The 16,129-nt window shown below is 33.7% G+C and overlaps 3 protein-coding genes and 1 long non-coding RNA gene across 5 annotated transcripts; 3 read left to right on the top strand and 1 right to left on the bottom strand.

Annotated features, from left to right (window-relative positions):
- Positions 1 to 305: 305 nt before the first annotated feature.
- On the top strand, positions 306 to 838 carry LOC106418615. Its single transcript, XM_048751649.1, has one exon. It carries the CDS (start codon positions 446 to 448, stop codon positions 635 to 637), a length of 192 nt encoding a protein of 63 aa, XP_048607606.1. The 5' UTR covers positions 306 to 445; the 3' UTR covers positions 638 to 838.
- A 1,830-nt stretch (positions 839 to 2,668) lies between these two features.
- Positions 2,669 to 4,752, top strand: LOC106418605 (flavone 3'-O-methyltransferase 1). 2 transcript variants are annotated; one of them, XM_013859342.3, is made up of 4 exons: positions 2,671 to 3,150; positions 3,711 to 4,024; positions 4,117 to 4,181; positions 4,306 to 4,752. In XM_013859342.3, the coding sequence occupies exons 1-4, from the start codon at positions 2,753 to 2,755 to the stop codon at positions 4,612 to 4,614; spliced, it is 1,086 nt and encodes a 361-aa protein (XP_013714796.1). In that variant the 5' UTR covers positions 2,671 to 2,752; the 3' UTR covers positions 4,615 to 4,752. The 2 variants fall into 2 exon arrangements, with proteins under 2 accessions (XP_022563895.1, XP_013714796.1); XM_022708174.2 differs by lacking the exon at positions 4,117 to 4,181 and having other exon boundaries at positions 2,669 to 3,150.
- Positions 4,753 to 10,880: 6,128 nt separating this feature from the next.
- Positions 10,881 to 12,798, bottom strand: LOC106418595. The gene is made up of 2 exons (XM_013859331.3): positions 12,019 to 12,798; positions 10,881 to 11,304 (listed from the first exon to the last, which is right to left on the bottom strand). The coding sequence occupies exons 1-2, from the start codon at positions 12,499 to 12,501 to the stop codon at positions 10,945 to 10,947; spliced, it is 843 nt and encodes a 280-aa protein (XP_013714785.1). The 5' UTR covers positions 12,502 to 12,798; the 3' UTR covers positions 10,881 to 10,944.
- Positions 12,799 to 13,623: 825 nt separating this feature from the next.
- On the top strand, positions 13,624 to 14,691 carry LOC106390178. Its single transcript, XR_007320990.1, has 2 exons — positions 13,624 to 13,886; positions 13,955 to 14,691. It is a non-coding gene; the product is annotated as an uncharacterized LOC106390178 (long non-coding RNA).
- The last annotated feature ends 1,438 nt before the right edge of the window (positions 14,692 to 16,129 follow it).

The raw sequence follows: 16,129 nt of genomic DNA, 5'->3' as shown, positions 1-16,129 counted from the left end.
ATTTGGTTTTAGAGTCAATTTGCTCATAATACAAAAATAACATGGATATTAACAATCTGCCTATAACAGTAAACTTTGGTGTCTACCAATCAATGTACCATCATGTGGGATTTAGGGTATTCACCTAATTAGCAAAGAAGTTTTGTATATAGAGTGCAATTTCTCTTGGTTTTACATGTAAAGTTCAGTGTGCGTGAGAAGCGGGTGATTTAAAAAGAGAGAAAAAAAACAAAACTAAAAAACTAAATTAATAATAATATTATTATTATTAATAATATCTCTCTCTCTCTCTCTCTCTGACTGTACTGAAAGTGAAAAAATCGTCGCCTATAAAATCACAAACAAGTTCTCTCATCTTCTTCACTACTCAAATCTTTCTTCTCATATCAAGAAAGAAAAAAAAAAGAACAAAACAACTCGAAGAGTCTCCAGATCCAAAGAAAAGATGATCTCAGTGGTGATTATTACTGAGCTACTAGTGGAGTACACGACGGCTCTCGCTAAACTCACCGCCGGTATTCTCCCACGGCGTACCGGCGATAGAAACGCCTTAAGGATCGGCGGTTTCCTCATTCCTGCTCCTTCCTCAACATCTTCGACCATTCCTGACTTCTCTTCTCATCTCGTCGACTTCTGATGATTTCTACTCGATGAGAAGTGGCTGAGGATTTTTACAGAGTGTTCTCCTAGTCTTCTCTCTCTCTCCCTCTCTTGGTTTTGAATCGTATAGAGCTTTTGTGGATCCGTATCTAATTTTATATATAGAGATGACTTTTGTTACTCGTGATCTGTGATAATACTAACTATGTTTATGGTAACGAAGAAGATCTTCCATTCATTTTTTCTTTGTTCAATACTAGTTCTCACTAACTTCGATGTTATTAACTCATTGCGCACATTTCCTCAGTAAATTGTTTAAAATATGAAACATTTCTCAACTTATTATTCCCTCAGTTTCACATCAAATGTCGTTTTTGAGAATTTTTTTCGTTACAAAATAAGTGTTGTTTTCGATTTTCAATACAAAATTTATTAATTTTATGTAAAATTTATTTTTTTATTGGTTGAAATATGGTTAGGTGTATAGATAATAGTATTTTTTATAGAAAAAATATTAAATTAATTATTTCTTTAATCCGTATGCCGAAATCTAAAACGACACTTATAATGAAACAAGAATCCCATGAAACAAAGGGAGTATTAAACATAGCCTGGTATCAATGAAGTATACAAGTTGATAAATTACGGAGTAAATAAAAAGTGTATTGGTTGAAAAAGAAAATTCTGACGTTCAACGACTTGAAAATTATAATCGACAGATGTGTAATATACGCCATCTTCTATACAGACAGAGCCATGTGTTAGTAAGATAATAATAATAATAATAATATCTACACTAATTCCAAAGCTATAAAACAAAATAATACAATTGTGAAGAAATATATGTTCACTGAATCAAATGTTCAGATGAAGAAGCGGTTGAACATAAAAAAAGTTAACTGAATCAAATGAGACTAAGCTACCGTAATGCAAATGTTGATTCACGTTAGTATATGACATGATTCGCAATTCATTTATAAAATCCCGTTACAGTTCTACATTCATTTTAACACGTACTCAAGCAAAGCCGATCTGTTGAAGAGCATTGATTTTTTGCTTTTCTTCGCTATATACTGTTGTGCTTGTGTCTTAATACTTCTCTCAAAGCCGTCTATGGACCGAATAAGGTTACAGCTCGTTTGTGTTCGAGAGGGTTAGTTGGGCCGAGACAGGAGGTTATTGGGCCATCGTCTTCTTCCCCTTTAAGATTATTTTATTGGTTTCTCGTTCTATCTTAACGTCGTTGTTAATTGTGTGTACTCATTACTTATTCCCCTTTCTGATCGTTTATTGCAATATTGCATCACCATACAAGTTTATTTTTTCGAATAACATTCTCTCCTCAAATGTATAAGGATAATAATTATAACAATTTCAATTTTAAAATATAACTTTATGTACATTCTTATCTAGTTAATTATAAAGGAGAAGAATAAACTGAAAATCATATTGATTTGACCCAAAAAAAAAGAGATGAGAAAAACTGGAAGATAAGTGGCTGAAGTTTTTCAGCTATATTTAGCTTTCTTAATTCATAAGCTAATCCGTTTACATCTATCTACACATAGTCGAACCGTATTTGGTATTAATTCGCTATAAACCTGGTAACTGATTTTACTAGTAATATACACTTTGTAAGTCTCGGAATTTATTTTCGTTCATAAAACCAATGAACAAATTTAAACGAGCTTTGGGAAAACCATACAAGTATGTATGTTCTGTTCGTATATGCGAATAGCAAATGTACCGAATCATAAGTTGTGATTTTCATGTCTAGCAACCCACAGAATGGATGTACAACTCATTTCTAGTTTCCATTTATTTTACGTTGTGGGTGCCAAATGTAATAGATTACATCTATATAATGATATATCCTTTATTGATATAATATAATGAATGGTTCGTGAATCTTTTGATAGTGACATATCACTGAACACGGTAGTGGGTAGGACTTCATAGTCTCATCAGTCACTTGTCTACCAGTCTGCATCCCAAGATTCACCAGCACAACATTCTCTCCTTAACTCCACCATTCACACTTCCCCTGTCTCCTATAAATAAACCTCTTAACGTTCTACTTCTCATCCATCAAACAAATCCTCTCAAACCAGAGAAAAGAAAAATTAAAGCATTCTAAGAATCTTCAAGAAAAATGGCGGATACACAGATAACTCCACAACAAGTAACCAACGACGACGAACAACTGGCTCTCTTCGCCATGCAGCTAGCCAGCGCCTCCGTTCTTCCGATGGTTTTAAAAACGGCGTTAGACCTTGATCTTCTCGAGATCATGGCCAAGAAGTCTTCTCCGATGTCTCCGATTGAGATTGCTTCTCAACTTCGTATCGAAAACCCCAACGCTCCGGTCATGCTCGACCGTATTCTCCGTCTTCTTTCGTCTTACTCCATCCTCATCTGCTCCGGCGGATACGGTGTCGAGAGAACTTACGAGCTTGGTCCGGTTTGCAAGTATTTGACCAAGAACGATGACGGTGTCTCGATTGCTGCTCTTTGTCACATGAATCAAGATGAGGTTCTTATGAAAAGCTGGTAAGTATTTTGATATTATCAAAATTATTATCATATGATTTCAAAACAGCTTGTGCCAAACCAAGTTAGAAAATCTATTCTTTATTATCGATAATGTTGTTTCATAAGCTATGCTTCCTGGTTACCATATGCAATTAATTGTTGAAAGGAAAGCCGTAAAGGTTAGAGAGTTAGCCACGAAGCTAGTGATCAAAAAGACAATCAAGTAATCAACCATAAACAGACACATTGATGATGTAGTTTTGACACTTATTCTATACCTTCTGTCCACTAAATAAATTATATTTATATACCTTTTTTTTTTTCTAAAGTGGTTTGGTTATACGAGTTCCATAGTTGATTTTTCTTTTGTTTGTTACTGTGCCAAAATCATACAATCTAAAGAATAATATTCAAAAAGAAATATTTTAGTTGAGGTAGAGAAAATTAAACAATATTTTCTGGATGTTACCAGAAAAAAACTATTATATGATTTCATTAGATCTTGTGCTAAGCTAGCTAAACCTAGTTAGAAAAAAAAACTATTCTTTATAATTGATAATGTTGTTTACTTGTTTCAGGTACCATTTGAAAGATGCAATTCGTAATGATGGGATTCCATTTAACAAGGCTCATGAAGAAATGACCTCTTTCGATTACCACGAGACGGACCATAAGTTCAACATGGTCTTCAACAATGGAATGTCTAATCATTCAACCATCACCATGAAAAAGATTCTCGAGACCTATAAGGGTTTTGAGGGATTGACGTCTTTGGTTGATGTTGGTGGTGGCATTGGTGCTACTCTCAAAGTGATTCTCTCTAAATACCCTAACCTTAAGGGCATCAACTTTGATCTCCTTCATGTCATCAAAAATGCTACTCCCCATGATGGTATAGTACATTTTCCTACACTTTACACACAAAAATCTGTTTTTCATTTACATATGTTTTAGAGGTTGCATTAACTGTTAAATTTACCACAGGTATCCAACACGTTGAAGGAGATATGTTTAAAAGTGTTCCTGAAGGTGATGCAATTTTCATGAAGGTATGTAATTAGTAGTTACCAAAACTCCTATACCGAAAACTCACTCTTTGATATTGTAAATAATTCATCAATAGGAAATGGATCTCAAAACATTTTCCTTCGATTTGTCTCATTGCTGTAACAGTGGATATGCCACGATTGGAGCGACAACAAATGCGTGCAACTCTTGCAGAACTGCTACAAGGCGCTTCCAGAGAATGGAATAGTGATATTAGCAGAGTGTCTACTTCCAGAGACAATAGACACAACAAGCCTCTTGACCAAACAAGTTTTCCATGTCGATTGCATTATGCTGGCTCACAATCCTGGAGGTAAAGAACGGACCGAGAAAGAGTTCGAGGAATTAGCTAATGCATCAGGCTTCAAAGGCATCAAAGTAGTTTGCAACGCTTTCGGGGTTTACATTATCGAGTTGCTCAAGAAGATCGACTAAAGTGTTTAATTATGGTTTACTAGCTAAGAGACTCATGTAGAGTTTCATTTATCTGACTAATTAATATAACTATCTTATTTGTGTGGAAACTAATTATGTGTTTGAAGAAAAATAAAATAAAGTTTGAATCGAAGTCAATAATCTTATCTAGATACACTGATAAAATCAATCAACATTCAAACTCCATCGACGTGGACTATGTTAGTTCATCGACCAAACTAGTTTCACTGAATCTTGAACTCAAACTTCTGTTACTACTAGACTCTTCTAGCTTTCCTTCTCGTGTCAGGTTATATATATATATATACTTAAATTCACCATTTCTTCTCGTCAAGAAAAAAAACATCTCTAGTTTCACAAAAGATTATAAGTGATTTGATCAAAGCAGCAAAAACAATTCAAGGATGATGATGTCGAGATTTAGCTCTGCGAGAACTCCGATGAAAAGAATAAGAAGAAGATGACCCAACTAATAATGATAGATCCAGACCTCCACGGTGTTCGAAACTATTCTTCCTTGTTGATTGATCATTAACAAAATAAACATTACTACTATTTATTATTGATAACTTGTGAAAAAATGTTTCTTTTGTCTCAAGATTAACGAAGCAGTTTATACTAATTCTACAAACTTATCTCTGGAATGATCTAATATTGAAAATTGTGGCAAATAAATTTGAAGGCAAAATATATTTATTTTTCTAAAAGTGGCCAGAATTAGGCCATGTTAATTGTTTTCAGTAATGTTGAAATCCCTTTTTATAAGCTACACTTTTTGCGCTGTCTGTGTTATTTTCCTTTGTAGTCAAATGTTCGTTTTCTGACGTTTTATGATGCACTTAAACATTTATAAAACAAAGTCTAACCAAGTAAAAGATTGATTGTTTAAACTAAAAACTAGATCAAGTTACAGTTCAATCCCAACTAAAAGATCGATTGTGTTCAGCCACCAAACCAACCAATAACAATATAACCAAGTAAAAGATTGTGTTTACTATTCTGGCCATTTGACTTCATGAAGTATTTCCTTGTGCCAAACTCATTCCAATGCCTTATCCATATTCATCTTATCCATTAGAACTTAGACCGCTTACCAAAATCGTCTTGGCTCTAATGTTCTTTATCGGCCATCCTGCGACCATTTTCGTGGCAATACATCAAACATTATCTCTTCAGTCATTCTTTAGCCTCGTCCATGTCCTTATTTTTATTGAGGATTATTACATTCTCCCTCTCTTAATAGTATTAATCCTTGAATTCGAAAAGGAGACATTTATCCTTACCATCATAATATGTCACATCTTCAACTTTACAACTTCATTTTCTTCTTCTTGCTCCAATAATACTATCATTTTCTTTGCATTTCGCCTTACGGTTTCCTTGCCATAGGCTATTATGCGAGTTCATGTTTATCTTTCTCATATTCCCATTATTTCATCAAATGAGCACATTTTGGTTGATCTATGAACGTTTTTTATCCTTCTTGAGTCAATGTTTTCTTCAAAATCCCAGCCGGAAAATTTTAGCGCTACTCTAATTCACCCAGTGAATCATATTCGACTTTTGTTTTTTCGCCATCCACATAATACCTTGGCATTACTTATTGTCTCCCCGTCTCAATATTTGCACTGTGTTTCAATAATAATCTCTTGTAATTAGGTCTTCATTTGTCCATCATACTTCTTTGCATCGACACAAGTGACTCCTCGGATTAAGGTTTCCATCTTTAATCTATATAACAGTTTTTTTTAAAGCCATCTTCCTCAGAATTTCTTGTAACTTATGAAGATCACATCCTCTTGGCTTACTTAAAATCCGTTGTATTCCAGCTGTCCTCATCCACTACTAATCTTATCCTGACATGGATAGATGAAACATATTTCTATCTCTCTTTGGCCAAGTCTCAGTTTTTCTCCTCCTTAAACTATGTCTCCAACGTTTTCAGCTGGTTCTCAGCCGTCTTGAAACATTCATCTTCTTCATCTCTTATTTTCCTTCACTTTTCTTCTAACCTTTGACATTTTTTACTTCCTTTTTCCTTTCTGTTTAACGTTACTCTTTGTTGTTTCCTCCAATGTTGCTAACGTCTCCGGTGCTGCATTTTTCATCCTGCTGCCCCTTAGGTCAAGAGGTGGCATCATCGCCCTTGGCCTTAGGGACAGCAACGATAAAATAATTTTATTTATAAAAGATTGTCACTTTTTATAATATTTTTATTTACTAAATTCATGATTTAGTAAATTATGTTTTTAAAATGTGACAATCTTTTATAATAAAATAATTTTGCTTTCACAAAATTTTAGTTTTTTATTAATTTTTATTTCTTATATTCTTTTAATCTGGTTAAAATACATACTTTATCGGATATTTATACATCAAATTTGTTGACAGTGTTAGAAAAAATTGAATTATACCAGACGGAACGAAGCAGATCAAGAAAAATCTTTTTTAAAGAAAACTTGGAAATCCAATCATTGTCCAGTCCTAAAACTAAATGTTAGCTCGATTATCCTGGTTTAATAAAAATCGTCATAATATATTGTATCCATGTACAAGCTACAAGTCAACGAGTGAAATTGTTTTATTACAACCACAATATTTTTTCGGAAAATAAATATTATCTAGTAGTACAATTTTGTTTCGCCCACCGGTTAAAATCGGTTTGTTCAGTTACATTTTATTTTTATTTTTACTTCCTACACTTACTTTTATGGGCCTTTGCCAGTAGATCGTTCAACATGATTTTCGACAAAATTAAGTCTCTGGTAGTCAGAGTAAAAAGGGAAATAGATGCAAATAGAAGAGCGAGCAAACCAACTTGGAAGATTATTTATCTCGAAACGCTCAGATTTTACGCTATGAGTCTTTATGTCATAAAGTCTGACCCAATCAAAACCACCCAACATTACGATGTCATTATCACGGAGGAACCATACAGGTGTAACGAATTTATCTTCTTCCACTATAGTCTTCTCTTCTTTCATTCTCACCCATGATTTTCCAAAAGTGCTATCCAGGACCCAAGTCCCTTTTACATAACCTTTCGGTTTCCAAACAACTATGCCTAGCTTACCTCCTTGATTTGCTAAAAGTTGAAGACTATAGTAGTTTGGTAAATCACTTGGAAGTGGGTGGAGAGACCATGTTTCGGTTTTCATGCAAAATCGAATCACATTCTTTCCTGACGACGCTAACCAATTCAAGAACTGATTATTCCTTACCGGTACGCTTGAAAGTATAAATTTTCCCCCTTGTGGTTGTTTAAAATCGTCTAATCGTTTCCACACAAAGGAATCAGAATCAAAAACCTCGCAAATGACTGTGAATATTTTTGATTGCTTTGAGATCTTGACGATTTTATACCTTAAGGGGTTTGTCCTAATCACCATCAATCCGGATACAATTGTTTTAAAATCACATTCAATGGTAGAGTATCCAGTTTCTGGGGTTGGTATAGTCTGGTACTCTCTTGTGGTTAGTTTACAAACAACGTACGGAGTTTTTTTTAAGTATCCAGAAGCAACACAAAGAAAAATCCCGTGGCTTGCGTCACAAGCTTCAATCTTAACCCTCTCTATGGGGAGAAAATCAAGCGAGACTTCTCCATCTCCGGTGAGGACGAAACTGGAATTAAAAGTTGAATAGTAACCTTCGTATTGGAGAAAAACTCCGAAGATAGAATTGGTTCTGGAGTGATTAAGGTTGATAAACCAAGATTCAGACATGCGTTTGTAGTAATCCGTGTTTAAGAATTTGAATTTTTCTATTGATGAAGCTGGACAGTAAGAAAGAATTTCTAATACCATGTCTTGGGTCAAAGCTGGATAACTCATCTTGATGTTGGAGTAGTAAGGGAGAGGAGAACCATCGACCTTTTATATATTGAAACTGTTTTACTTGCATGTTTAGGATTTTAAACAAAAAAGGAATCTGCTTAGGATTCCATAACAAATACGTCTTTAAAATTTACTACTGGTTGACACATCATCTTTTTCTAAGGAAAAAAAACATGTTCTTGCAAAAACAATTATGTCATAAATCTTCATATGTACTTTCTCTAGATTTGCTTTCCTTGTGCCATAAAGAAATCTCTGTTTACACTAATATGCTTTAAAAAAGGTTTACACTACATGCAATTTTGTAGTGAGACAAAATATTTTGAAGACAAATTAAGCAATAGACATAATAACAAGCGGATTTATTTCATACATTTTACAGTTTTAATAAATCTAACCAAGATAAAATAGGAGTGAAAAAGATATATAACCATCTGAAAACATTTATTAATATATTTTACAATATATTTTACAATAAAATAAATTTTTACTTAGCTAACCATTTTTCTTTTGTTTTGTGTTTGATTTTTTACACTACAATAATTCACTAAAATAATTAAGGATTATTTTGTAGCTAGTAGAATCAATCTGTAATTTTAAGTAGGCAACCAATGGCGACGGATTAATTTCATTATCTCAGCTCCCACGCTACAGATTGGTTATGATACTTTTTTTCTAGATTCGCTTTTCTTTTTATACCATACAGAAATTTCTATTTACATTAAATGCAACTTTTTCGAAAGACTTAATATTTTAGAGAAAAATTAAGAAGTTATACTATATATTAAAGATAATTCACTTAATTATTTTTCTTAGAATAAAATTCACAATATTTTCTTCATTTAACTGGTTGTTAGGAGTTTAATTTTAAATTATTTAGTTAAGGTTTATAAAAGAAAATTAATCCTACAACCATGTAACCTTTAATGCCAAACAAACTAGCACATCTATTAAACAAATTTTATTAATAGATAATTTGGCATACCTTAAATATGGAAACACATAAATTATCAAAAAATAAATTATTAAAAATTACCATATATAAACATAAGTTTAGAATATCTCCATTAATAATTAAAACACAAAATTTTAGAATAGTTCTAACTAGTTATAATAATTACATAATAATATGCCATACTTTCACCACAATATATACTTTTTTTTACAACCACTATATATACTTCTAAAGTAGCAGTAATTGGATATGTCACAATTAAATATACAATTTCAAAATTTATAAATGGGAATATATTGATTTTCTGACAGATTTATTTTCTCGCAATAATAATTGAAGGTTAACGTATGAATACTATTCACAAAAATGTATCTAAATATAATAATACAAAGTAAATTTCAAGTTAATAATTTGGAATAAATTTTATGAAATTTATAAATATTATATATGAACTAAAATCTAAACTTTTGCTAAATTTATTTTCAACTTTTATATCACCTATACTTCAAGGCTTTATTAATTATGTTTTTGTAAGTATTGTAAGTGTTGAGTTTATTTGGCATACAAAGCAAATTTGGAGACATTTAAATTTGAGAAAATATATAATCTGGCTACGAATATTTGTTTTGAAAAAACGTATTAATATAAATAATCATACTAAATTGTTAAATTTATACACAAATACATTAGAAAATGGTCTATGTAGTAAAACATGATCTAATGACATATATATTAGGTAATAGATCACTTTGATTAGTTTAACATCTAACCACAAAGTGGACAATTAACACATATACAAACACTAAAAAATTGTCTATCGATTATAAAGTTATCCATTACAAAATGAAAAAAAAAAAAACATTCATGCCAACTTGAGGACCGAGGTCTACTTTTAGTTAAAACTGAAATTAGCATAGTATAAAGGTTAAGTTATGAAACGCATGACGAAAATTATATATATTGATTACACCAAAAAAATATTTATATTGAAAATAACCCTTCTGCTTGTTGATTCTACTGCTGCTATATACAAGTTGATGTATATAAATTTAAATGAGATATAAGTTTTTTTTTGTCAGCAAATGAGATATAAGTATAAAATGAAACTAATATTTTGCTTTTTAGAGAATAAAACATATTAACATTTTGCATTTATTGAGAAACCTGTACCCGTTTATACATTATCATGGTTAATGATGCTCAAGTATTCATGGTTTGAGTTTATCATGGTTAAAGTAGTAGGTTTAAAATTTCATGGTCATATGTAATATAATTGACTTTAGCATTTAACGTTAAAAATAAGTTTTCGTTAGCATCGAACTCAGAAATATCGACATTGATGATCCTATATATGGTTTAAGATCCTAAAGGACCTAAACATCGAGGTGGATAGCATACTCATGAGGGGGAGAAACAAATCGAAAAAGTATACAGACAAAAAATCCAATAACCAATTATGATAAACGAACATAAAAAGGGCAAATTAATTTATCTTTTATATAATTATAGATTTTGAAGTTTGTTTGTTTGTTTCTTTTGTCAAATCTCATCAGGCATTTGAAAACTCTGCGTACCGAAAATTTGAAGAGAAGTGTTCTGTAGAAATACAGCGACACCACATTTAGCACTGTTGAACCCATCCCAAACCGTGAAATGAGCCGTTCCCGACACCGTCTTCTTCGCCGTTAAATCTTTAACAGTGCATAACTTTTCTAGCTTTCTTACAACGTAATCATTGGACAAGACTCTCCCTGAGTTCTCTCCTCGAGGGCAATCAGTCACTATCCCGTTCTCGTATAGCGCGACCATTATATCGATCCCGCTCGAGTCCACTTTCATCCTCAATGCTCCTGTGAGAGATACTTGCAGAGTTTCGGAGGTTGGTCTTTGAAATGTGGCCTGGTATCAAAAATCAATTGAAAATTTACTGATCTTGATCACAATTTAGTTAAGCACACGTAAAAGGTTAGTTACTAGTGTGCCTATAAGATATATTGTCTGATTGGTAATTACTGGACTAAATCAGAGTAAACGTTAAAGGTGAAAAATAAAATGTTGGAAAAGAAGGAAAAGAAAGAAAAAAATGACAAGTGATGTTTTCACAAAATTGAAAGTAAAAGTGAGTGTGCGTTTTCCTCAATTTGAATAGTAAATAGAGTAAAAATGAAAAAGTGACATTCCACTTGATTGGTTAAATTTTGGTGAAACTGAGAGTAACATAGAATCTAGAGTAATAAATCTACTCTAAAATGACCACACAGTCGTAACGATAGTTGGACACAGTCAAATTCATGTTTTATGAGATTAAGACAAAGCCGATTGTCAATAAGGACACATAACACAAGCAAAGAGTTCCTTTTGACATATAGTGTTTGTGTTCTGTTATTTTTTTGACAAAAGTGTTTGTGTTCTGTTATGCGACAAGCAAGCACACAAACACACTGATCCCAAACCAGTTACGCTCTTGTATGATATATATATAATTAATTTATCCATGGATGTTTTTGACTCCATAGTAAATTATTCTAAACTATATAATATAGTCTATAGTGTGAGATTTATGCCATCACATTTATAATAATAAAAATATGGCAATGTAATGAAGCTACTCACCCGAAACGCCGGAGAAGGAAACCTAGGCGCTTCAACGATGGACTTGAGAAGAGCATCTTCCTCGTTGCCAAGAAACTGGACGCGACCTTGAACCACAAACTGTGGAGTGAACATGGTATCTTGGTTCAACGCCTCGATGTAAGCCTTTTGCCTCACCGTCCATTGGCTCGATCCGTACGGATCCTTCCACCCCAAGTAATCCCAATAATCAACGTGAAACACGAGAACCATCGCCGGAGAACCAGCCCCACCTTCACGACGGATCTGACCGTCGAAATCTCCACGGCCGAGGCGCGACACGAGCATCTCCGCCTCCGGAGAAGTCTTGCACCCCTGAGAAGAGAAGAGTTGAACGAGAACAGGTCCGTCGCCGGCGGGAACATCAGCAGCTACAACGGCAGCGTTATGACCGGTGATTCCTTTTCCGGTGGGGGAAGTTGATGATCCTTTGACGCGAAAACAGGCGAAAAGACGCGGCGTCATCGGAGAAAAAAAAAACAAAGAAAATTGCCGGTCGTCTCTTCGCCTTCCGATGAAAAGCGGAAGAGGTTTTCTTTGAGGGTCCAAAAACAACGGAGGAGGGAGAAACAAATCAGAAGATTAGAAATGTTTCCCCAAGAAAATGCAAAAATGTTCAGAGAGGCATTGAAATATTGGAGGGGGAGGGAGAAACAATTATTACAGGCTAGAGGTGAAGAGAGAAAGGCGGCAACAAGTATCTTTGCCTCATTTTTCTATAATTTGTTTTTTCAATATATAAATCTTTTAGTTTTTTTTTTATGGTGGCAAAAGCTGTATAGTTTTGAAGTTTATGTGTCCTTGCGGATTAGTCTATTGCTTTGAAAGGAAGCACATGTTGGTGACACGTCGCACATGAGTCCTCCTGATAGGTCAGCGAATCTTTCAGCTAACTCCTTTTTATCCGAGAACCGAACCGGTTTATATGATTTTCGGTACAGTATATAATTGAACCAGCGATTCAAAAAAAGCAGTTAGTCTCACGTCCTACATTCTTGAGATCTAAGCTATTAAGGTTTTTGCAATAGCCTTCTTGATTGGATTCAGCCCATATATCAGCAAAATTCCTATATTGAAATCTTAGAAAGAGGTTGAAAAAATCAAATGAAATTCCACATTACTAATAAAGTAATAAATCAGAACATATGGATTACATATGTAATATATTCCCTCTTCATCAATAGGAAGAGACTATCCTTCAACTTCATCATCTTCTTGGAAACAAGAATTGGTCTTTCTTCCGATTTCTTTGTTTATTTTAGGTTATGATATGCAATGCATCTTTAAACTACAGAAAGTAACCTAGTTTCCACTACTAAACCTACTTCGTTGGACTCCCATGCACTTACATTGTCGCTAAGAACAATGTTTACATTTATAAAAAAAAGAAGAAAGATTTACATTATGGGACACTTTTCAGTTTTTTATTACATTGTAAGACACTTTAGGCTACTGAAGTAGTTTTCTCTTGGTTTGAGGAGATAAAAAACCGAACATACCCTCATTGCAGTATTTCATTTAGTTAAGATAAAAATCCATGTGACAGTCACGTGTATTTCTTCAATCCTCTTACCTTAATTCTTTTCAATACTTTTTCAGCCTTTTTTTTCTTGCAACTCATTCTACTCTCAACATCGGTGACCAGAAAAAAGTTAAAAAAAAATCCTCATCTTGACTGGGTCGAATCCGTAATCTAGTCTTGCAATTCTTCCAAGAATCTCGTCGAATCGCTAGATTCTTAAAACCCATTATCATTCTCGAATTTAATTCGAAATTTTTCTCCTCTGCTTTTCAAATCTACAGTTTCTTCCAGTGACTGAATCAAGAGTCTCCTTCTTCTGTACTAAAAGGTGTTTCCTTTATCTTTATTGTACATACTCATTTTGAAATTAACTAACGCTAAGTTTGCAAATGGTAGATTTAATTGCGGACTGTGCATTTAATTCGGAAAGGAGGACGCTTTAGATTCGCTGCTGAGAGAATCAGAGAGTCATGTCATGTGAGGGTTTGGTGAAGAGGAAGAAGGAGAACATGTGACTTACGTTTTGCTTAGGAAAATGATATGATTGCTTTGACGAGGTGAGCCATTTGAATTCTTCTTAGTATCATAAAAATCTTATCCTTCTTCTGAAATGAAAAGCAATGTACATGTGGATAATACATTGCGTACACTGGGTAGTTCTATGTACACATGTACACTTATGGATGTTCACGCTATAGGTCAATGTACACACGTACAATATCAAATTCTATATCCACATGGACAATATATAAAGATCATCTTGTTTCTTTATCCTTCACTTCTTGATATAAAACCAGATTTGAGATGAATTTCTTGCCCCAGCTGGTTGAACCAAACAAAGCTTCGACGCTTAAGCAGGTTTAGAGTCTAAATGCTCGACTATCAAGTGTTTGTGTAGTTCAATACCTTGCATCAGATCATCTGCTTGTATATGTCAATCAACTGTGTTTCTAGTTACTGTAAAAATATGATGTCTCAAAAGACAATGCGTCTTTATTAGGTTTTTGGAAACTATTTACGGGATATTTTTGAGAAATTAAGAATACATAAGTTAATCATGTAAACGTCTGCGTTCTCCTCAACACCAGTTGAGTTCGGATGATATTTGATATACTACTATTGAGTTTTTGAAAGACTGATTGGCACAAATAAGTGGTTGAATTGATGTCCAATGAAACGCTAGCCAAATATTTATATGTTTCCAATACATCTGTTAGCATCCACGTGTACACCGGTTAACATGTACCGGCTCATAAATATCCAGATGTACACCGGTTAACATGTACACCGGCTCATGAAACATTTCACCAACATGTATCACATACAATGACTAACTCCTGAAGCTGTGTAAAGTGATTCCTACTTCTCAGCAAATAAGTCCATAGTTTCCTGCAGTTTACTCTACGGGCCTTTGTAAACATCAATTAGTCAATACACCGATGTCTACGCCAAATCCTTATACAAAATCAGAAGAGGTGTGCTTTCTCACATGTTTCTTTGGAGGTAATCATAAAAAATCTGAAAGGCAATTTTCTCCTTAGAATTTCAATCCTAACATCTCAACAATTATCTCATAGAAATAGAACACTGACTCATGGTCAACAATCTACACAAAGTTTTTCACTTGATCAACAACAAGATGAGAAAGGTCTATTAACAACAACAATTCATGCCCCCAAACTGCTAAAAGGTAAGATCTAGGTCTAAGACATCAATTGCAACTTGTCCATCTCTCTCTTATGGAACAACAATACTTGTTCTCGGCTAAAAACTTTTGGTTTTTCTTACACAAATTACCTTTTTAGAGGAACTGAATATTACAGACTTAATTTGAACTAATTTCACATGTTTATGAGCTTGCTTTTGGGAAAATCAATCACACAAAAATCAATTTACCAGTCAGAGCTTTGTTTCCGTTTCCATCCGAGTCCGTTTACTTTTGTACGGCATATGAGATTCACCGGAGTGCGTCAGCGCTTCACCGGAGTGCCACAGAGAGGGTCTAAGCTTCAACGGAGTGCGTTAGAGATGGTCATACTTTCACCGGAATGCGTTAGCGCTTCACCAGAGTGTGTAAGAGAGGGTAATAGCTTCACCTGAGTGCGTTTGTGTGGTCATCGGAGTGTTGTTGACTACGTCGAACTTTAGATCTAGATCTCGTGTTTCCAAAATAAAAAAGGGTAAAATGGGGTAATCAGCTTTGTACAGTACTCAAACTCTCCTAAAAACTACTCTAGTAGCAAGAAGTGACTTACACTGTAATTAAAACTTAAAAAGTGACCCTAAATGAAAAATACTCAAAAAAGAAATGGTAAACCATTTCCCCGAAATAGAACGTGGTTTACATATTTATAATATTCAACTAAAGCCTAAAGGATAAAAAGGTAGTATAAGTATTTTTAATTTAATTAGTAGTTAATCAAAGAGTTAACCAGTGCTTCGGAAATAAGAAATATAAATTTGATTTTTTATAATATGTGATTTCTATAAATTATTGGAGGCAATTTAAGTGAAAACTCAAATTTCATTTTGGTAGTGCTTATATGATAGAACTTTCTGGATTATCGTTGC

The sequence above is a fragment of the Brassica napus genome, chromosome A2 (genome assembly GCF_020379485.1).
Source record: "Brassica napus cultivar Da-Ae chromosome A2, Da-Ae, whole genome shotgun sequence".
Taxonomy (NCBI): domain Eukaryota; kingdom Viridiplantae; phylum Streptophyta; class Magnoliopsida; order Brassicales; family Brassicaceae; genus Brassica; species Brassica napus.
Note: the sequence above shows the minus strand (reverse complement) of the source record. Positions and strands in the feature narration are given on the sequence as shown.